At 44.0% G+C, this 23,194-nt stretch overlaps 2 protein-coding genes across 2 annotated transcripts in view; both read right to left on the bottom strand.

Moving 5' to 3' along the window:
• The window catches only part of tfr2 (transferrin receptor 2), a 16,448-nt gene extending 14,693 nt beyond the window's left edge, over positions 1–1,755 (bottom strand). The window contains exon 1 of the mRNA XM_062516373.1: positions 1,743–1,755. The gene's annotated coding sequence lies outside the window, so the exon portion shown is untranslated. The remainder of the gene's footprint in view (positions 1–1,742) is intronic.
• Positions 1,756–2,991: 1,236 nt separating this feature from the next.
• On the bottom strand, positions 2,992–23,194 carry ctc1 (CTS telomere maintenance complex component 1). The gene is made up of 22 exons (XM_062516587.1): positions 22,893–23,194; positions 22,474–22,625; positions 21,938–22,157; positions 21,578–21,798; positions 20,995–21,127; positions 19,534–19,926; positions 18,700–19,052; positions 17,962–18,109; positions 17,507–17,846; positions 16,245–16,359; positions 13,607–14,282; positions 9,368–9,457; positions 8,760–8,888; positions 8,168–8,223; positions 7,957–8,063; positions 7,226–7,391; positions 6,995–7,069; positions 6,714–6,879; positions 4,690–4,754; positions 4,312–4,468; positions 3,549–3,663; positions 2,992–3,308 (listed from the first exon to the last, which is right to left on the bottom strand). The coding sequence occupies exons 1-22, from the start codon at positions 22,932–22,934 to the stop codon at positions 3,196–3,198; spliced, it is 4,032 nt and encodes a 1,343-aa protein (XP_062372571.1). The 5' UTR covers positions 22,935–23,194; the 3' UTR covers positions 2,992–3,195.

Below are 23,194 nucleotides of genomic sequence, written 5' to 3'. Positions count from 1 at the left end.
TATTGCTAATGCTAATTCTGAATACTACACCTACTAGCACCAGCTGCCGTTGCAACATTTCCTGTTTACAGTTACATTCTGTAAGCCAGCCAACCCAAGATAACTTTACCAAATGACTACTGTGAGATCAGACCTTCAGGAAAAGGGCTTGAGAAAAGGAATTGTGATTTGCCTGTATTAACGTGCTTTATCCACTCCAGACAACATACATGTGTAAAGAGAGGCTCAAAGTTTGATTCACTAAAGGCACTGAGTGTAGAGTCGTGGCCTGGTGATGTCTTCACATAAAAGAGTAAGAGCATTTGATTGGAATTTGGCAATATTTTGAGCATTTGTCTATAATTAGCAGATGCTATGATGACAGGATCAGAAATTTTGCCAATTCACTCTTGTACACACATTCAGGCAGGAGGCACATTAAGACACCCAGATTTTACAACTCTAAACTCTCTTGCAGCATACACAAGACACACACACACACACACACACACACACACACACACACACACACACACACACACACTGTAGCTTTTAAATTACTACTTTCAAATTCAATATTTAAAGTTGAGCTGGCCCTTGAGCAAAATATTTGTATTGAAGAGTGATCAATCATAACATCATTCACAGCACATACAGTAGTTGCCCATGTTGTTTGATCAGGAAATGAGTCCTCAAAACTTATTTTCTGGCCATTATAAATCTAATGGTTGCTCACATAAACCCTATAGTGATTTTAATAACAGTTCTGTGGTAGTCTATAACATTTCTACCATTTCTATAAGATGACTATATTTAGTCTCAAAATACTTTAAGATTCCTTTCTGTTCTGTTTGCTGTCATGAACTGATCAGCATTCCCTAGCACAGAGCATCATTGGGACGGTCTGACTGTTAGACTCACATCTGAGGGAGCAACCTTCAGTCAAATACACCTGGGCCCTTCATCGCACCACAACATTTCACTTGTCCAACATAAACACAGAGTGACCAACATGACCTCTCTCCAGCTGATCCAATACACCTCTCTGCACCTGTTGCTATTGAATGTTCTATATAAATAAAGCTGCCTTGATTATAGTTGTAGGCCTACCATCTCTGGCAGTCCTTTCATCTGCTGCGCATAGGGTTTGCACAGGTGAGAGAAAGCTGGGGGTGCAGGTGGGCCCTCCTGGGGCCTTGGTTGGGTAACATCTCCACGGTTCAGAGTACACACATGGATGATCGATCCCCGCAGCCAAAATACATTTAACAGCAAGAATAAACACAGATATGACCTACCAGTCAGAACTACATGAACATGCCCTACAGATCAGACGTACACACTCACACACACTCTGTGGCAGCAGTCGCTGAGACACACACACGTCATCTATGGATGATCTCCCTATAATACTTATAACATCACGAAACCATTCCATAATAATGGAAAACACTCTATTCAAGGCCAAAGGCCCAAGTGAAATCATAACACTGCAATTCCACAAATGTGAACTACAAGTCAAACGGATCATATCAAGCTGCTGTGTTGCACCAAAACCTCATCAGCGTCACCCAAACAAGCACACACACACACACACACACACACACACACACACACACACAATCCACAAGCTCCCACCCTCCAGCATCCTCACTGCTAATTAGAGCAGTGTCTTGGGTGGCTTACTGCTCTTTCCTGTGATCAGAGAGGACTTGGCGCAGACACCAAGGCCAAAGGCCAGACGTCGGAGGAGTCGTACTCACCTGCTCGGCGTGCTCCGTGTCTCTCTGGGCTCGCTCATGTCTACGCACCCACTGCTGCCACAGACTCCGCCCACACACACACCCATCATCAGAGACCCCTCCCGCTGACTGTTGGGATGGCTGGTGATTGGTTGAGCCGGTATACATAGCACAGACCATGCTGTCTCCTGTGACCCTATGCGGACACGAGAGACAGAGAAGAATGGAACTTTGCAACATTGCCTGAATAAGTGACGTCCGGCCATGTGTCCGGCATATTACTGTTACTGTCCGGTATCCATGGTGAGTTCAGAGGAGTTCACGTGGAATCTAAATTCTGATTCTTCTTGGTTGAGGCGTTCATGCCACTGCGCATACAGTATATCAACACAAATCCACTGTTCTCATGAGCTAAAGTGTGACATGTAGTGTGCTTGTGTTTCCATGAAGAGAAGGTAAAGTTGACATGGATCGAGACACAGAGGCCACAACTGAACCCCATGGGCCACTGGTCTGAGCTTATAGGGAGATAGACAAGGAGGTCATCTTAGGTCATGAGGGGGCAGGTTCATTTTTTTGTCTTTCTGGTTTGAGGAGGCCGCACACAGCAGTCGTAACAAAAAGGGAAATGTAAAATAATAAAGGTATGTGGCACGAGATGAAGGATACGAGCAGTAGTAGGAGTTTAGCTTAATTTGCCGTGGCTTCAGGCTTTAAGGGGGGCGGGGGTGAGATGATGAGCGATGGATGATGGATGACAGATGGAAGATGGCTACCTGTGTTCCCTTCCCCTTCACTCCTCTCTCTTGTAGACTCCAGTGTTTGAGAGCAGGAGGAGGAGGCTGTGGGCCGCTCCACTGCACTGCACTCCATGGCAGGATGAGATAAAAACCTGCAGCTCACGGAGCAGGACGTTGCCAAGTCAAGTCGAGTCGAGTCAAGTCAGGTCAATAGCAGAGGTAAACATACACACACATGCAGACACACACACACACACACACACACACACACACACACACACACACACACACACACACACACACACACACACACACACACACACACACACACACACACACACACACACACACACACACAAACACACACACACACACACACACACACACACACACACACACACACACACACACACACACACACACACACACACACACACAGCCTATAGTTGATGTGCTGACTGTTGGGCTGAGATGTGGTTGCTCCCTTCATAAGCTCACAACTTCACAATAAAAACAACTGCTCTTCAATATTAGGAAAAATATTTTTAATTGCAACTATTGCACTTGCACTTATTAACAAGAGCTGTTTACACTTATTAACAAGCTGAACTGCTGAATATAACATTCAAATAAACTTTGTACAAGCCATACTAGAACAAAGAATGTGTACAATATACTGTAAACAAGGTCAACAAAATCACACACACACACACACACACACACACACACACACCTCAGAGTGTGTGTGGCAGTGGCGAGGTGTGTGTGCAGGTCAGCTGCAGTGGAGAGGGGAACTTGGACAGGAACTCTCTCTCTCCTCGCTTCATCCTCCTCATCTGGGGCGACTCTGCAACACAACAAACCCCATCAGTCCCACTGGATTACTTGCATATGAGTACAGTAGAGTGTGTGTGTGTGTGTGTGTGTGTGTGTGTGTGTGTGTGTGTGTGTGTGTGTGTGTGTGTGTGTGTGTGTGTGTGTGTGTGTGTGTTTTCTCACATGAATATGGAAATGTGTTATTGTGTGCTAGTGTTTGAGTGCATATGTATGTACATACTGTAGTTGTGTATGTGTGTGTGTGTGCTACCTTGCTTCTGAGAGCGTGGCTGGCAGGTGAGGTTGAGCTCCCGACAGACACTGCTACTGGAACACAACACACACAGGTACCGCACGAGAGGGTCCTCCGGATTCATATCACTGACCTACACACACACACACACACACACACACACACACACACACACACACACACACACACACACACACACACACACACACACACACACACACACACACACACACACACACACACACACACACACACACACACACACACACACACACACACACACACACACACACACACACACACACACACACACACACACGCTGAGGACTAGCTCTCCCTTCACCACCACGTCTTACCCACCATAATGCAGCTTTAGATTAGACTAGAATAGATGCAACTGTAAGGTCATTGTGCAGAGAACATGTACTAAAGGGCCGTTCACACCAAGAACGATAACGATAACTATAAATAAATATCGCTCTCATTAATATGAATGACAACGTTCACACATAAACTATAACGATAACGACATGAAGAACGATATCGTTGTTGATCACTTTCAGAGCGATTTTGAGAACGATAAAAGGCTAACAGCCAATCAGAACCCATAATATTCACATCACATTCATTAACATGAGGAGAGACTTTTCTTATCGTTGGCCAGGGTGGACACTTTTATCGTTATGGTTATAGTTATCGTTATCGTTATCGTTCTTGGTGTGAACGGCCCTTAAGACAATGAAATGGCCCAAGTGCACTTGAGCGTTAGTGTAGTGCTCACCATGTCCCAGCCCCGGGCATACACACGCACCAGACCTCGAACCCGCACGCGCCACTGGAGCCCCTCCCACTCAGTTGCTCCTAGCAACAACAGGGCAGGAACCATCTCAGAGGAGAACCAGATGTGGGCCTCTCCAGTGCCATCCTCTGCAGCCACTCTACCCACACACACACACACACACACACACACACACACACACACACACACACACACACCAATACAGACAGACACAATCAGACATGCACGCACACACGACAAATTACCAATGTTGATTCAACTTGAATTGTGGAGGTATTGTCCATTTTTTTGCCAGTGATGAGTACCTCCTAACTGGGTAGAGGTAGAGGTGGCACTGAGTAAACACAAGAGCACACTCACTTGGCCTCTGCCTGGAACACAGCACTGCTGGAGTCACATGAGGGGAATGTCCGACTGCATCCACTCTGTAGAAGACAATGGAGGAGAAAGGTCAAAATATCAACACCAAACTGACCATTCTATGTTTTTGTCTTTCTGTACAAGTATCTGTTCTGTTAATGACACAAACGTCTGTCTGTGTGTTTGTTTGCTTTTTACATCTCTCCAGTCGTTCATACGACTGATTTCAAATTTGGCAGGTGTCTTGCTACGACCATGAGTGAATGCGGTGCCAAGTGTGATGTTAAAGGAAGTACACTTTGGTGCCAAGTGTGATGTTTTTTTACATTTTTTTTTTAAAGTATATATTTTTGGCCTTTTTGCCTTTATCCAAAGCCTTCGATATAACAAAGTTGCGACACTTCCATTGACTCCCGTGTACAAACAATGGCGGCACATCCGGTATGTCATGGTCGTTGAAAGGAACTATTCCATTGAGAATGAATGAATATCTCAGGTGTTATAATACGACTTTTCTACATGACTTATGGTCGTGTGCATAATAATGCATTTTCATTGAGTAATATATGTATGTGGAAATGCAGTTGATAGTAATTTTCATCGAGTATTTACCGTAAATATTAATGCGATCGCTGCTGTCAATCCCGTAGTAAACCAGGGACCAAGGGAACTATTGAGGCTACCCACTAACCACGTGATCGCTCTAATCTGGCTTTAACATGGAAGTCAACGGCTGTCGCAACTTTGTTATATCGAAGGCTTTGCCTTTATCATATAGGACAGTGAAGAGGTAGACAGGAAACAAGTGGGAGAGAGAGATGGGGTGGGATTGGGATATGACCGCAGGCCAGATTCGAACCTGGGTCCTCATGGGCACTCGGACCCGTAAATAGTACGGGCGCTGTAGCCTGCTGCGCCACAGCGCCCCCCAGCCAAGTGTGATGTTAAAGGAGATACACATTGGCTTTGGTGCCAAGTGTGATGTTAAAGGAAGTACACATTGGCTTTGGTGCCAAGTGTGATGTTAAAGGAGGTACACATTGGCTTTGGTGCCAAGTGTGATGTTAAAGGAAGTACACATTGGCTTTGGTGCCAAGTGTGATGTTAAAGGAAGTACACATTGGCTTTTGCTGCTCTTGCCGCTCTAGCCCCTCTCCCCTCTCCCACAACGCAACACTGAGTCAGTGCACTTGGGGAAATTCATAGAAGTGAGCGCTGTGTCCACTAGTCTAGGCTACATACAAGAGTATGCATGGGCATGATCTGTAGAAGACGTCTAAAGCAGCGATGTTTAAATTCCACTCACTGCACAAGTATTATAAGGGCTATTGAATGCTTTGCTGGATTTATGTATTCCCTACCCTGTTTTTAAAGCCGGCCTACCTGGGAGATTGCAATTGGGCGACGGGTTTTCTCCAGGCACAGCATGCTTTAAAGAGACCCTATGCAACTTTTTCATTGGCATAGGGTCGATCAGGAGACGATCGTTCCCTGTTTACATCTGGAAGGCTGAGACGCATGAAGAACAAGAAGAACAAGAAGAACCACGCTTGCAATTTATATATTTATATATAGCCTATATATGTATAAATATACACGCTAAAGCTGTCGGGGAAGCTCTGCAGAGAAATATGCAAGCATAAAACGAGCGAAAATGAAAAGCGAAAACGAAACCGAAAACGAAACCGAAACCGAAACTTAAGATGAAATCGCCAATCCTGCATAGTTTCTCTTTAAACGGACACTGCACTAGTATGCAAAATACTAAAGAAAATGTTCATACTGTTTTGCCTTTGACTAAATAAGACCAAATAAGACAAATATAGAGCACAATAAGACTAAATTAGAATACATTTAGAACAAATACACGCATGCGCGCGCACACACACACACACACACCACACACACACCACACACACCACACACACCACACACACCACACACACCACACACACCACACACACACACACACACACACACACACACACACACACACACACACACACACACACACACACACACACCTGTTTGTAGATGCTCCCACACAGAGAGCAAGTCCACTGCATCTTGAGGTGTAGCACGCAGGTGACGTGTACTTTGAGCCGACCCAGGATGCAACGCTGCCCCTCTGCAGGGTGCACCCACTCCCCCAGGAGCATCATGGGAGGGGGCAGGCAGTGCTGCGCTGAGCTGGAGACAAACAGAATAAACCATTAAAGATGAAAAGAACTATCTACAGATGTGGCTATCAATTTATCTTCCACAATCAAGAGAGTGAAGGGAGGGAGGATCAGGACAAACTCACTTTGAATCTTCTGACCCCAATCCAGTGACCGTCACACAACTAACGGGCAGAAAGCGGCAGTAAACGTTACCCTTCCTGGAACACACACACACACACACACACACACACACACACACACTTAGTCAGTAAATGTGGTGTAACGCCATGGAGTAGCCCATGCATCATTATTTGATGATTTGTGGCTTGATAGCTAACTGGACTAATGCTTAGGCCCCATCCAATGGTGAGCACCTGGACACTGAGCGCTGGAAGGAGTGGAGCAGCACGGTTGCCCCGGAGATCAGGCCAGGGATGAAGGGATTGTGGGATAGGTCCAGATACACCTGGACACTCTGACCTGATGTTTCTGCATCTTCTACGGTCAACCGGAACCTGAGGTTTCTCTCTACACACACATCTGCGCGCACACACAAACACACACATACTGTAGTAAGTCATTAGATCTCAGACTCTCATATATGTGACCATTCACAGCGAAATCAGTCGTTTTGCGCACATCGTTATTTTGAGAAAATCAACAATAACAAACTTCCGGGTTAAAATGTTGAATTTCACGTTTTCGCATAATTCGGCTGTATACAGTCTACAGTTTCATATCGTGAACGCATTTCACTGAAAAACCTACGTTTTGACTGTTAAACCCGACGAAGATTCAACACATTTGCTGTCATTCCTGTTGTGCACGCGCCGCTTAAACAGGTGATTTCTCCTCTTCTGGCATATCGTGACAGGAGAACCATGTCAACTTTGGATGCGGTTATCTTAGCGATAGTTTGTGTAATACCCTCGATATACATATCGTTGGAAAGCTTAGTTTATGGCCGTTCACGTGAGCACAATAACTTAATTTAATAAATTTTACCGAAACGACTGGTTCCGCTTTACAGGGTCACATATACAAACACATAATAAATTAACCTGGTCATTAAAGGCATTATGTATGAAAAGATAAAGATTTCTACCTTTATCCTTGATCAGTGACTGGATGACGGGGGTCTTTCCCTGTTCTTCCTCCAGCATGATTCGCTGAGATATAATGCCATAAAAGGACACAATATCTGGACAGGAACTGGAGAGAGTATGCAATCACTTGAAAGTATCACACTGAATATCTCACTGCCCAATGAACTGCTGTGGTTTATGAACAGCAAAGTATTTCTGAGAATGTCTTACCTGTTTTGTAGCACCTGAGATACAGTTTTAAGGTTTTGTGATTCTGATGGACTGATCTAAATAAGTGAGAAAACACACACACACACACACACACACACACACACACACACACACACATTTCAATCTGTAAGTCAGGGTTCCCTAAATAGTTTGGCCTAAGGGCCAAATCATGTCAAGCATGCAAAACCAAGGGCCGAAGCATTGAGGATTAAACAAGCGTACACCAGCAAACATTTATTGAAAATCATCAACACTCACACATGTTTGAATATCTGACTAAAATATGACTGAAAATATTTTGCCAAACTCAATGTAAGGTAGTGGATATGATTGAGAAAATAACCCATAAAAAGACCTGGGTCATGGTGTGTTCAGAGATAATGAGATCAATAAAGACTTTAGAATGGATACTGCTGAATAGTTTGCTTGGGGAACCCTGCAGTAAGTTATCTACGTCATTCAACTAACATGACACAATCCATCATTGATTTTTCCTCAATGACACAGGATCTGTGTGTGTGTGTGTGTGTGTGTGTGTGTGTGTGTGTGTGTGTGTGTGTGTGTGTGTGTGTGTGTGTGTGTGTGTGTTCACCTGTGTAGTCAGTGGAGAATGTTCCAGTGTGTGGATGCGCCAGCGAGGCTGGACCACGAGAGAGGGGTTGCCGTGGTTTTTCACTCCACCCTTGAAACTTTCAGTCTTCACAGTCAGCACTGCAACATCCTGAGCGAGAGAGAGAGGGCGCAACCAGGAGAAAGAGAAGAGAGAAGAGACAGGAAGAGGACAGAGGACACAGAATGAATTGACAGGAAATTTCACACTGAAGGCAACTTTGGTCTGTCAAAAATATATCCAGATGCCATGGATGGCCAATTACTATAATTAGACTGGGGATGAAATGGCCAATTTGAGCAGATATCGAACACCCCCTCAGGCTGATCTGGCACCCACATGAATTATTTGAAGCGGTGAGGTAACATGTGGAGGAGGGCGGTGATCAGAGATTGATCACCTCAGTTTGTTTTGGTACAGATGATCCTGAGGCCTGATCATTTGCATATGAAGGAGACAGGCATGCTTCTGCTTCTGGTTTGCGGCCACGCCAATAGGATTATGACCAGCCTAGGCTATGCATGTTGGTGTTGTGTATATTATGGGTAGCCTATGTACATCAATTTAGCCAAGTGTGCGTCTGTGTGTACCTCTGTGTGTAGGGCGACGAGTCGATACACAGACCCAGGATGCAGCAGAGGAAACCATCTGACAGCAGAGCTGATGAACTGCAAATCAAGCTGAGAGAGAGAGAGAAGACCGTTGAAAGGAGATGAATCAGAGAGTTGAGAAAAAATATTGACGAAGTTCATACTGCACAACAAGGGTTAGGCGCAGGGTTTAAAATTGCCATCCGCCACCTCAACAAATGCGGGTAAAGTAAAGGTCATTCAGCACTCTATTCCTGTGGCTGCTGGTAAAAGTCTTTTCAGATTCAGTCCTCACTACGAAGGTTAAGAGAGTTCCAAAGCAGGTTGTAAGTGCCTCTAATTTAGTTTATACCTATGCTGAGGATGCAATTAAGAATTTGCTTCAGCCGTATTTTCTCCCCATTGTGGAATGGAATACAAATGAAGACGTTGCTTCGTCCACAATGTTCTCATCCAGGATCCAAAGCACACTCTCTGGTTCTTATGGCAGTGGTCGTCCACGTAGCTCCCAATCTGCTGATGCTGCCACTATCAAAGGTTCCTCCACTGTGTCCTCTCTTCTTGGGCTGGATAAAGCTGATTGCAGCTGTCTGATGACCAGACTGATTCAAAGGTTACCTGCTAACATTAATTATCTAGAGGAGTCTTCCCAATCTCACATTGCAACTTGTGATCAAGGCATGTATCCTTCACGTACATTTAGTGAAGTAGCAAGCCTCTTCACCCAAGTGATGACTTTCCAAGTAATGGACATAGTTGATTCGGAGCTGAAGAAACATGACCAGGCCAGCTTGTCCAACAAAAGACTATCTAGCGCCAGATTTTCTGATGAACCCAGGATCTTATCACCTGACATGGATGGAACTGTTAGTGAAGGAGAAATGTCCTTTCTGCTTGATACTAGCCCTGGCCACTCTGGTGGTTTGTTTTCCGGACTGATTAAGAGGTTCCTTGCAGAATTTAGATACTCCGAATCTGCTGTGTCTGATGCAGGTGACAACATCAGAGGCACCGCTACATCATCCCCCAGGAGCAAAAGCACCCGATCTGGCACTGTAAGCTTTGAGCCGGACATGGCAAAGGACTCAAAAGTTGCATCACAAAAACTTAAAGGCATGTTAGGGCTGTTCACCAGTGTGATGGTTCGCCAAGTTGTGGATGTCCTTCACAAGGAATCAACAGTGGAAATGGACAGAGATACCAATCAGGTTGTCCCCGCTGTAGAAGAGCGATGCAGTGCAGAAGAGCAGCCTCATGGCTCAACGAGCAAACCATCAAGTTCTAAAGCCTCAGATCGACTCACTATTTTGCTGTAAGATGGCATACCTGATGGAGATGAAACAGTCTTTGACAGTGAGCAGAAGAAAAGCACAGGAAGCCCCTCCACCATGGCGTCTATGGTTGGTTCAGATAGCACTGACAATGGCTGTTTGGTCACGGTTCTGATGCTAAGGCTGTTGGCCAATATCAAGGACCAACCAACTGCTTCAGCCGATATGATGGACTCCTCCCGAGAGCTAATTGAGAAGCTCCTCTCTGAGTTCAGCAGTACCTCAGGAACTCCAACCTTCCACACTTATCCAAGCAATGTAAAGGTTCAGGCAATATTCAGAACCATGGATAAGTTCCTCCTGAGGGAATTCGGACCAGAGACTGTCCTTCGGAGAGCTGTGGAGACACAGGACATCTCCTTGGATAACGTTTGGCTAATGTCATTGAGGAAGGAACTGCTGCACCAGGGTGGTGAAGAGACTGCTGCCTCGGCAAGCCAGAATGCTCCACCCTCCCCTCAGCCGGTGCCTGTAGCAGAGGATGGACAAATAGGGCTCTCTGACAAACAGGGCCCCACTAAACTGAAGATGCCAAAAATGAGGTTCAAAATGAAGGTCCCATGATGCAGGTAACTTCGGCACCTGAATAACATTTATTTTTGTTCTAAACTATTAGATGCCAAAAAGAGGCAGCAGGAAAGTGTCTCCCACTAATGCCTTCTCTGACACAAGTAAGTCTTATGAGACATTCAATATGCAAATCTATCCTATGTTTCACTTCCATTTTCATAATGGTTTAGTGTCATAATTAGTTGCAGATGTTCTTTCATTTCTCATTGATGATGTGGATTTGCTTCTCCAGCTGATAACCGATCAGAGACATCTGCCCCTGGTATGCCGTGTGACGAGATGAACACATCCGTGTCTGCTTCTGGACCGAAGACTCGCAAACGATCCTTTTTCCTCAGGATTTTCACATGCTGCACTTAGGCACATTTGAAGCCTAAGCCATTATTATTCTCTATTATTGTTTCCAGCCAAATATAAAAAAAGTTTTTGCCTTCTTTACACAGATGTAAATGTTCTTCACTAATGTAAAATAAATAAATAATAACAATAATAATAACTAGAAAATGTAATTCCATGGAAGGAATTACCATTGCATGTAAATGCAAAAAGGTTGCTGACTGTGTAAAACATTGTATTAGGCCTATAGTTAAAAAGACAACTAGGCTACACAGAAGAATAGATAAATAACAATAACCCAATTACAATTCCACTAAATTACTTGGAAAGTCACATTTAAAAAGTGTTTTATGAAAATGCATCAAAATTGTGGATATAGGCTATTTTGGAAAATAACTCTTCATTTATTAGAATTTAAAAGACTGAAATGAAGTTGCAAGAGCTGACACTGTAGTAGCCTACAGTGACGACTGGTAGGATAGCTTACATAGCCTTCATACACTAATGCAGGTTAAAAGTAGGCATAGGCTATAGATTTAGACACCATTGGAATACGGAATACAATCTCAAACAACGCCAATCAATCAACGATGATGCAGCAACAGGTAGGATATACAAATGCAACGTTAGCTTACAGTAGGATATTTTATGTAGGCTACACATATTACAGGATGGGCTAGTATGTTCTTCAAAGTGTTTCCAGGTGTGTGATTGTCCTAATAGGAATGTAGCCTACAATAAGCTGTTAACAAAGGTGTTTAATTTGTGAATGATGCCGAAAGCTTTAAATGATTGCCTGGCTGGCAAGTCCCTATAGCTGAAACGACTAGCTGCTAGCTTGCTAACAAACAAACAAACGTGAAAATGATAGCGATAGCAATGCAGTTTGTAGGTAGGCTACTAGAAACAACTGTGATAAGAAGGCTTGAACCTAAATGGTGCAACAGTTGCTTGTAACTTGCTAGTAAATTGCGTGTCGTTAGCTAAATATAGTGTTTATGTTGACGTTAGGTTAGCTGTTGATAACGTTACCGAGAGCAAACCGGTTACTACAAATCAAGTAAGGAGTAGCAGCTGACAAGACGATAACGTCCGGTTTACAGCAGGGGCATGGTATGTTTTCATAGCTGTTACAGCCTGGCGCAGCGGTGGCATTTGGATCAAAGATCCTTGATTACTGACAGCTGAGCACTGACGTAACAATTAATCTTTGCCGCCAAAGGGTCTCAACGTTAACTCTATGGGAATTTTAAAATCTTTTATCGTAAATATCTCTACAAGTATAAAGTTCACAAATGTGAAAAATACATTGGACAAATCTCCATTACAAGACCTTTGTAGGAGTGTTTGAATGACGTCAAACGGTTAAGTGGTTTTAGCGTTATAAAACGTGGATTTTGGTCGGAGGAAGAATAATAACTATATTAAGAAGAATAGGGATAACAGTACATTGCATTCACATGCAATGTAATAATAATAAATATGTAAAAATAAGCTCAATTGAAAGCATTAACCCACTTCAGGTGATCTTGATCTTCAAACCCACTAACTTGAATACTTAATCAGTGCATTTAGCTTTTATAGTAATTAATCATGCTAATGATGATTATGAGGGCAGATGAAGATCTGTGAGGCCCCTTGAGATATATGGTGCAAACCCTGTATCACATGTAGGATCTTGTACAGTTTTGACCTTTGACCCCAGGACCTAAAGAAGCTAACCAGTCCATGTAGTCCTTGCACTGTCCCTGTGCAAAGTTTGATGAAGATCCCTCAACACTCTTGGAAGATATCATGAAAACAGAACACTGAGAAATACACAAGTAAAATACTATGAAGTGCTGCCTGACAAAAAAAAATTCTCTGAGTGACTTACAATAGGCGTAGACTGAATGAAATGTACATGTACGAAAATATGCTGTAAAGAGAGAACAAGAGGGACAAACAGCTAACGATTAAAGAGAGAGGAAGAGAGGAGAAAAAGAGATGACTGATGGCTCACCTGTGTGTGTGGTGTCTCGTACTCTCTTTCCTGCAGCGCGCTGTTTCTGGGGTCTCTCCCCCACCCCTGTGCTCTTCCCAAACACGTCACCGTGGTAACAAAGCTCAGGGACAGGCCCGGCGTCGGCCCTGACGACAGCTGTTGGTTGCGCAGCGCCACACCCTGTTTGGTCTCCACACGCACGGCGAGTGACACACAGGGGTCCCTTCCCATAAGCCCTTGCTCTGTAGTTGCTGTGGAGTTCTCCTGATCACCCGACTTCTGTCGCTTGGGGTCACCTCCTCCACTCTTCTCTGCCTGTCCCATTCCTTCTCTCTCTGAGCTGTGTTCTTCCTCTTCTTCTCTCATCCTCTTTCCTCTTCTCTTCCCCCCCTGTTCACTGACAGCACTCCCCTTCTCCACCGTGTCTTTCTCTCTCACTCCATTCCTGCTGCCTGCGGAGGGCCTTTCCTTGATTGGGTCCTTCTCTTCCCCCTCCCTTGTCCCACACCAAGGCTTGGATGGACCCTCCTCTGCTGTCATTTCCTCTCTTTCTCTTCTCCCAGGCTCGGACCTCTGCTCCTCATTTGTCGTTTTCGCTCTCATTCGTTTGTTCTCTCGCTCCAGCAGCAGGAGACTCATGGCCGTAGAGGGACTGAGGATGTGCAGGTCGCTCACACACACCTGCAGATACACCCTGACAGAAGATACACACAAGTGTGTCTTAGTGTGGGTGCTTCAATGTTCAAAAAGCACATGCCACCAAACATACACATCTTCTCAGAAAACACTACAGTGTACTGTATGTTCAACACTCAGCACTCACACATGACAAAGACACATTAGCCAGTTTAAAGCTATCCTGTGTGAAAATGTCACCAAGTGGTGAGAGCAGATTGCAATCAACTGAATACTTCTCTCTCACTTCAGCTTCCCCACTCTGCATAGATATTAAGGACTCAATCTAAGCTTGTGAGAATTCCTTGATTTGGTTATTGTAACTCTAATCAACACATACTTCTGAATACTATATTAAATGGTAATAAAAACACATGAGAATTACACAATGTAGTATGAATCAGTGGCGGATACAGAAAGTGGGCCTGGGTTAAATCTAGGTGGGCCAGAGAAGCTAACCACCAGCTTTTTTTGAAAAGATATTTACTAGAACAGTCAGCCATTTAACACAACTTGTGAACCTTGTCAACATCACCTCTGTGAGGGTAAAACAAAATCGTTAAACTTTAACAGATTAATTACTTTAACAGAGTCATTTGTGCAGCAAAATGAGGCTTCTGTGAAAAATAGCATTTCATTAGTTTGAGGCAACAAGTGAATAGTGGGATGGCAATTTTCTTAACTCTATAGTGCCGTGCGTATCAGATTTGATACATGCATTTCTGAGACCCATTGCATCACCATGAGATATAAACTTTGCATAAAACCCAGTTGTATACAATCTGTTACTTGTCTTTTGCCCCCTGTTGGATACCTTTTGCATTATAACAATTCTGACAAGTGGTTTGTTACAATTCAAAATGGTGGAATCTCATTAGCACCCTGATGGTTATGCAAAGGTCAAGGATATTGGTAATTTGATGATTTTATGGTGAGATTTACCTTTACATATGTATCAATATTTTAAAATGAAATATTGCTTTGTTCAAAAAACAATTTTTTTAAAAAAAAATTCAAATGTAGTTTGGTGTAAAATCGAGCAGAAATGTTAGTATCAAATTTGATACAGCAGGTAATTCTCTCAGTGGTCATGGGGGCTTTTTTTTTTTTTTTTTTGGATATTATATGAGTATTTTGTCTTCCATACAGTGTTTAATGAATCAATTACACAATTTACATATTAAAATGTGATATTTACAACAAATAATTCATAATCCGTATTCAAAATTCCTAAAAATCCATGCTATGGCTAATTTACAGAGGTATAAAAGAAAGTTCTCTACTGAAAATGTTCTGAAATTCCTTGATGGCAATTGGAGTGACATACAGGGCCATGTAGAGACAGATGATGAAGTGTAAAATAGAAATAGGACTCCAAATACAGAGCATGACGAGAAAAGTTCTACTAAAAGTAACGCTTCTGCCTGGTTATCTCATTGCTAAATGAAAGAAATGGATGTAAAAAGGCAGCTGTTTGAAGAAAGAAAGATTTGGATGTTATGGATGACCAAAAATCTTACAGATGTCCAAGGTTTTGTTATTGACCAACGTGTGTGTAATGCCCAATGTATCAAATATGATACAAACAGAAAAACGTATTTGCAAATATTTTTTTACATTTTTTTTTTTACATTTTGGTTTAGGGCCTAATAAAGACTCCAGATTCTAAAAAATAGAATTTTCTGACCATTATTTATTGGGTCAGGCATTATAGGCTACTCTGAATAGTGAAAAAAATGGTTTATTCTACTGTCTATTGAGAAAAACAAGTGGGTCTGAAAGTCGTGGGCCCCGGAAAGAGTATTCTCTGCCCATTATATCTGCCCATTGTTGCATCCAGACTTAACAACCGAATTGACTGACAAGGGGTTACCATCACAAACATAACCTGAAATATTAATAAATACTCAGCTGTCAATCTGGGTAGGCCTGGACTGGTGTGTGTGTGTGTGTGTGTGTGTGTGTGTGTGTGTTTTTGTACCTGCAGTGCTTGTTAGTGATATACTTGTTCTCCTTTAGGTGCTTCCAAGAAGGAAAATTAGACTTCAGGAATCTCTCAGCTACTAGAGTACAGCGCCGCATACACACCAAACAACCTGTAAATCACACACACACATACCATATTAAGTCAAGTCAAGTCAAATCATATTTTATTTATATAGCACATTTAAAAGCAATAGCATTGCACCAAAGTGCTTTACATAAAACAAATAAATAACAATAATAATTCAATTAATAATAATAATCATCAATAATAATAACAATAATAATAACACAATATTAGTAGACAAAAGATGGCCACTGTGATAATATTAATGAAACTAAAAATAAAAAATAAAAACAAATAAGAAATTAAAGAAAAGTTAAGAAGTTAACACAACAGTGGAGATAAACAAGGAAAACATTTGAGGAAACATTGAGGAAACAAAAGGAAACATTTGAGGGAGAGGTGGAGAGGTCAGGGAGTGTTAAAAGCTAGGGAGAAGAGGTAAGTCTTTAAGTTGGATTTAAAGCTAGTAATAGTGGGGCAAGATTTGACAGTATCGGAAAGGCTATTCCAGAGTTGGGGGGCATAGACAGAAAAAGCTCTGTCACCTTTGGATTTAAGTGAAGCAGAAGGAATAGAAAGAAGACATTGTGAGGAAGAACGAAGAGGTCTAGGAGGACAGTAAGGAATTAAGAGATATTAAGTGTGTGAGTGCGTGTGGGCAGTGGTTAAAGTGGGATTTGGGAGGTGGGGGAACCTTCAAATGAGGTGGGTGATACGAGCCTAAGTTTTGATTTGTTCAACACCATGATCCTGAAGAAGAGCCGGGCTGCAATTTGACGGTCCAAGTGAAAAATGACTTTACACTTACACTTTAACCCGTGTGTGGGTGTACTGTGTGTATATGTATCCATGCTGTATACTTCCGATAGAGCAAGTGAGAATGTGTATGAGCTGTTTATTAACAATTTAGATCGAGGCCCCAGCCGTGGCGCAACAGGCTGGGGCACCTGCACCGCACGCCGGCGACCCGGATTCGATTCCCGCCCCGTGGTCCTTTCCGGATCCCACCCCAGCTCTCTCTCCCACTCACTTCCTGTCATTCTCTCCACTGTCCTGTCCAATTAAAAGGCATAAAAAGCCCAAAAAAATAACCTTAAAAAAAAAAAAAAAACAATTTAGATCGAGACAATACCGCGTGTGTGTGTGTGTGTGTGTGTGTGTGTGTGAGAGAGAGAGAGAGTCTTGAATGCTACCTAGCCATGCCGTGTTGTCTGCTGGTCGCTGGCTGCCCGTCTCAGCAGTAGTGTCCACCAGCACACAGTCCAGGGCCCCAGTCTGGTCGCGCAGCTGGAGGGTGGCCGCAATGGGACTGGACTCTAGCATCCCCACCAGCAGAGCCAGCTGGGGCTCGTCCTGCACTGACCACGTCCTGTAGGACCAGCTGAGGAGCGGGTTCAGCTCAGCACGGGTCAGAGCCACGGCGGACGCAGGGAGGAGACCGGAGAGGGAGAGGGATGACCAGCACTCCTTGTCCAGCCATTCACACAGCTTTGACATAGAGGGAACTTCACAGCCCACACCACACACTTTATACTAAAGAGAGAGAGAGGGAGGGAGAAAGAAAATCGAATCATTCATGTCTCATGATGGAACGAGTGTTTTTTCCGATGTCCCATATGCAGTAAGGGGGTGTGTGAGTGTGTGCTACCTCACTAAGCGGACACATGTGTGGCTCCTTCAGCATTTCTCTGTAGATGTCTCGTGGCTCCCGGTCCTGCTCACGCACACACACACACTCCAGGAGCCGAGAGGCAACCACACACACGCGAGCCTCACACACCCAGCGAGGGCACAGCCTGAGAGAGAAGGAGAATGAGAGCATCTCAGGATAGGAACACATTCTAACTATAACCTCTAATACACTTTTTGGATTCAGCCAAATGCTTTTCATGGTTCTTCAGCAGTCCCTTCAGTGTGTGCTCTTAAAAACAAAAACTCTGAGCACAGGAGGAAGGGGTATAATTTGAGTGGCTTCCGACCTCAAATATCAACATTTTGCTGGATACCAAATAAGTACAAACCCAGCATACTACTACAGAGGTGCAGGCAAACACTAGCATACAAACTGGGAGCATTCAATATATACATGTCTCTGAGAACTGTCAAATATCTGACTGTCTGTAAAGTTATGTAGGTACTGTATACAGTAATGTTACAGCAAAAAGGAAAATATTTTAGAAAGGCAATAAACAATTTCTATGTAATGCTATGAAGCATTTGCTAAACTATCCCATGTTTTCTGGTAACTTTGCATGTGTACACACTGTACCACATGCTGTCACTACAATGATAGGGAATTTGATGCTGATAGTTTGTTGCTGCAAACGATATTCGATTATCCGTGCACAGCCTTAGCGCGCGCACACACACACACACACACACACACCTCTGCTGCAGTGCAGTTGAGTAGTAGTGAAGCCACAGGTATTCAGACACGCCCAGGTTTCTCTCCAATAGGAATCGAGGCAGTGCATCATGTGACGAGGAAGGGTCAGAATGGTCTGGCGCCACGCGGCTAAAGGCGGTCACCTGGACGCTGGTGCGCAGGCAGGCACAGAGCACTGTGGGAAAGCAGTGTGGCGAGGGCCGGAACAGGAAGTGGACATGCTGAAGTTCCACCTCTGCTCCTGGACGCAGGCCACTGTTCCAACGCAGCGGCTGGTAGGCCAGGCAAAGACACACCTTTCCGTCAATCACGTATAGTCCGGCCTCCTGGTCAGTCACAGCTGTGATTACACCCTGCCAGAGAGATAGAGAGAGAGGTAAAGCTATACTGTACATTCAGAATTACAAATATGTATGCTATATAGGCCCAGATAGTTGAGGAACACACATTTGTCACTTATCAATGGTGACAAAATACAGCCACCGAACAGATTATATTTTAAAAATCATCAATTCATTAACAAGCTAAACTGCAATACTTTGTAAACAAAGTTTGGAAACACTTTATTTGAAGGGGTCTACATAAGGGTGACATGTAACCGTCATAAGAATGAAATGACACATGTCATGCGCATTAATGACACATTATTGATGTTTGTGACTGTCGTTTTTTGGACTCTTTGCACCCTTATGTAGACCCCTTCAAATAAGGTGTTACCCAAAATTCCCTGGTAATCCCTGACTTTCCCCCAGAAATTATCAAATTCCCGTGGGATCCCTGATAAAAGCTAGATGACAAATCTCTTTCCCTGTCCTTCCTCTATGTGCCTCTCACCTTGTAGCTGATGATTCTGGAGTGTTTGATTTTCACAGCACAGGCTGCGTGAGCAGCAGCAGACGGAGCCCTCTGTGCTGAGTCGGCCTCCACATCTGCGCCACTCGGCGGCTGGTCCGCACATGACGCCTGTGTGTGTGGGGGGGGCGTCTGAATGTGTGTGCGGGACTCCAGCGGGCTGAGCTCAACACTGTGGTCCGTCTCCACCTCGTCTACCAAAGCTGTGGTGCTGGGCTGCTGATCTGGGAGCACGGGAGCCAGGAGGCGGGACTGCGGCGTGACGGACAGGACCCTCTGGCCCACCCACCCTCGAAGAGAGCACACGCGCAGTGCCCTCACACACACTTGGCGTCCCACAGACACACACGACCGCCAGAACACGTACCTGGAGTCCTGGGGAGGGGGAGCAGGGTGATTTACACATCAGGACGTTAATCACTAGGACGCAAACAAAAGCAAAACAAAACATAACAGAAAAAATCCCAAAAGTCTTAAAAAGTCTCTTTCTATTTATAGATCTATCTACTCACCACAGGCACACCTACACACAAAAGTCAAGTTCAAGTTCAGTCAAATGTCTCTCTATCTTTATTCACATTAGGGCAGTGCAATTAATCAAAATGTAATTTCAAATTCAATGGCTTCCAAAGATTATACAAAAACGATACAAATTATTATTTTGCCATATAATAACAATACAATAATAATAACACTCATCGTGATAATGATTTTTGTCATAATTGAGCAGCCCTGTTTATCAATCTATCAATCAAGCAATAAATCAATCAATCTTTTTATCTATTTCTCCATCCATCACACATCTTATTAAGCCACATACATGCAACACACTGCCCCCCTCCTCTGAATCATCAGTATGCCACTGCCTCACACACACAGCACACTGCACCCCCCCCAACACACACACACACTGACCCTTACCAGCATCTTTATGCCACATACATTCATCACACTGCCCATCCCCCCCCCCCCCCACACACACAAATGCACACTTCCCCTACACATATACACTGCCCCTTAACCCTCCAACCCCTACATACATACAGTACACCACTATTACCCCTTCCCCCTTTTTACCCACTAACACTCCACCCAAGACATCACACATGCCTGCCCTTAGGATTCCCTTGCCCTCACACACTCACATGCTCCCTCTACACGACCCCAGGCAGTTGGGTTGGCCCCTTGAGCCGTGGATCTGCCCAAGGTTTCTTCCTGAACAAGGGAGTTTTTCCTTGCCCCTGTTGCTCCTGGATGTCCCTTGGTGCTCCCCAACCCCTCTTTTGTATAGTATCTATTTATTTCTTTTTCATTTATTTCTGGACACAATCATTTATTCATTTATTTCTTGAGCACAATGAATTTCATTACTTATAAATTATTTTTTATGAGTACATGACAATAAACTTGAACTTGAAAATAGATAAACCTCTACTGACTTACCATGACCAGTATGGCTACAGTGTGGCCCCTCTCTCTCAGACTAAAACTGAAGAAACGTTTCCCTGCGATCATCAGAAGAGGGCTCACTGCCCACACCTCCCCATTCACACACAGGAGCTCCTTCCCTGGCCGCCTAGGACAAGAGCAGCCAGACAACAGAAAGATGATGCGGGGAGGAAAGCAGCTCCAAAAGAAAACGTTTTACAAGAGGATGAAGAAAGACTTGATAGAGTCAGGGTGGTGAGAGAGAACATCAGTTTGATGAGGACTGGGGAAAGGCAGGACAAACAGATGCCTTATATGCACATCTATAACATCTTTTCATTTTGCCATGTTGTTCTGTTTGCTATAAGTTCTACTAGACATTTGTGAGCAGTGAACAGTCCAAGAAGGTAGTTCCTCGGACTGTTCACTGCTCACAAATGTCTAGTAGAACTTAAAGCAAACAGAAAAACTTGGCAAAATGCACACTGTTGTCATAGTGTCAGTTATTATTATGATGATGTTGATTCTCTTCCATTATTATTATTATTATGATGTTGATTCTCTTCCCGTCATCCATTGCCTGCTCCCTATAACTCACTTCTCTCTCATCCGTCTGGCAGCTTCTTTGACCCCCAGCGATTCGGATAGTGACCCTCCGGGATCAAAAGTGACCGCATCAGGTTTCAGATGAATAGGAGAGGCAATCAGTTCCAGGTAACCTGTGTCCTGGCCTACCTTTCCTGGTGTATTTCGGGGAATGTAGTTCCAAGAAGGAAACAACATGGGTTGGTTGATCCACAAAGGGTCTGGGTATAGCAACTGGGGACAGACCGAACAGGGGTTTGAATACTTGTGGCTTCACTACTACTCAACTGAGAGAGAGAGAGAGAGAGAGAGAGAGAGAGCGAGAGAGAGAGAGAGAGAGCGAGAGAGAGAGAGAGAGAGAAAGAGACCTCACCTCACAGTGCACACTCCCGCTGGAGTCTGACACCCTCCAACCCTCCATTCCCGTAGTCAGGCAGCCGATCAGCAGCAGGTTGGCACGGGGGAGGGCCCTGTGATTGGGCAGAGCCTGCTCTGCCTCTCGAATGTGTTCTCTGTGCTGACAAGTGCTCATAGCGAGACTGGTGAAGCAAGGGGACCGCTGCCTGGAGAGGAGCTCCGACACACTAACACACCTGCAGAATATGCACAGAAATACAACTGAACTGAACATAAACACATCTTTAATCAGTGTACATACCCACACTGTGTGCATGCTTGTGTGTGTGTGTGTGTGTGTGTGTGTGTGTGTGTGTGTGTAAACTGATTTAATTAAAGGTATAGAACTGGCTTTCAGATGTAGACTACTTCACACTTTATAGTATGTTGCAAGGCAGGAACAGTAGGATCCTTAACCGTGGATGAAGTTCTGTAGTCATTATATTAAAGTGTTTTCTCTTGCCGGAGAAGCTGATGAATGCACACGTATGCCACATTCAGTTGGTAACATACCTGAAACTAAGGGGAAGTGAGTCGAACGAAAAACATCCCTGCAGGCGCAATACAACTGCAAGGGCCACTTCATCAGCAGTCATCCCTTCACAGAGCACTGGGACAAGCCTGTCCCTCACACTACAGAACAGCTCGCTCAGCCAGGTTTGCTCCTGAAAAAAGAGCATTATCCGCATGCATTAGAGGGGACGATTCACTATGACAGTGAAATGCAGATAGACAAAGTTATAGGTGTTTAGTGTAGTTATAACGCATGCATGGCGCTTAATCTGCCTAGGAAGACAGTAAGGCAGGCCTTGTGTTAACTTTCTGGAATCCATCAAAGTTAAATCCGTTTCCATAGAGTCCTTTGCAATATCACTGCAGGGCTAAAAGACAGTTAATTCATTTGCGAGGCAAGATCCTGGACCCACACGTACCACTCGACTCTTCTCTGAGAAATGCTTCAGAAATGTATCCATCCCTTTTCCCGAGAAAACAGCATTATTATTCAGCCATCGCAGCTAATGCTGACTAGCTAGCTAGTTTTTGAATTTGAAGGCATTGGTTAGCCTACAGTGTTGACATGTGTGGCGTGCAACTTGTAGACAGCGTATATTTAAAGATAACAACACGTTAGATCACGTTCTATATCAGTAATGTGATGCTCTGCGTTGCAAAGTAGAATAAACGTACACAACCCTGCTATGTTTCTCTCGCGCTAAATTCTCTCGTAACTCTT

Source organism: Sardina pilchardus, chromosome 16, assembly GCF_963854185.1.
Source record: "Sardina pilchardus chromosome 16, fSarPil1.1, whole genome shotgun sequence".
Taxonomy (NCBI): domain Eukaryota; kingdom Metazoa; phylum Chordata; class Actinopteri; order Clupeiformes; family Clupeidae; genus Sardina; species Sardina pilchardus.
Note: the sequence above shows the minus strand (reverse complement) of the source record. Positions and strands in the feature narration are given on the sequence as shown.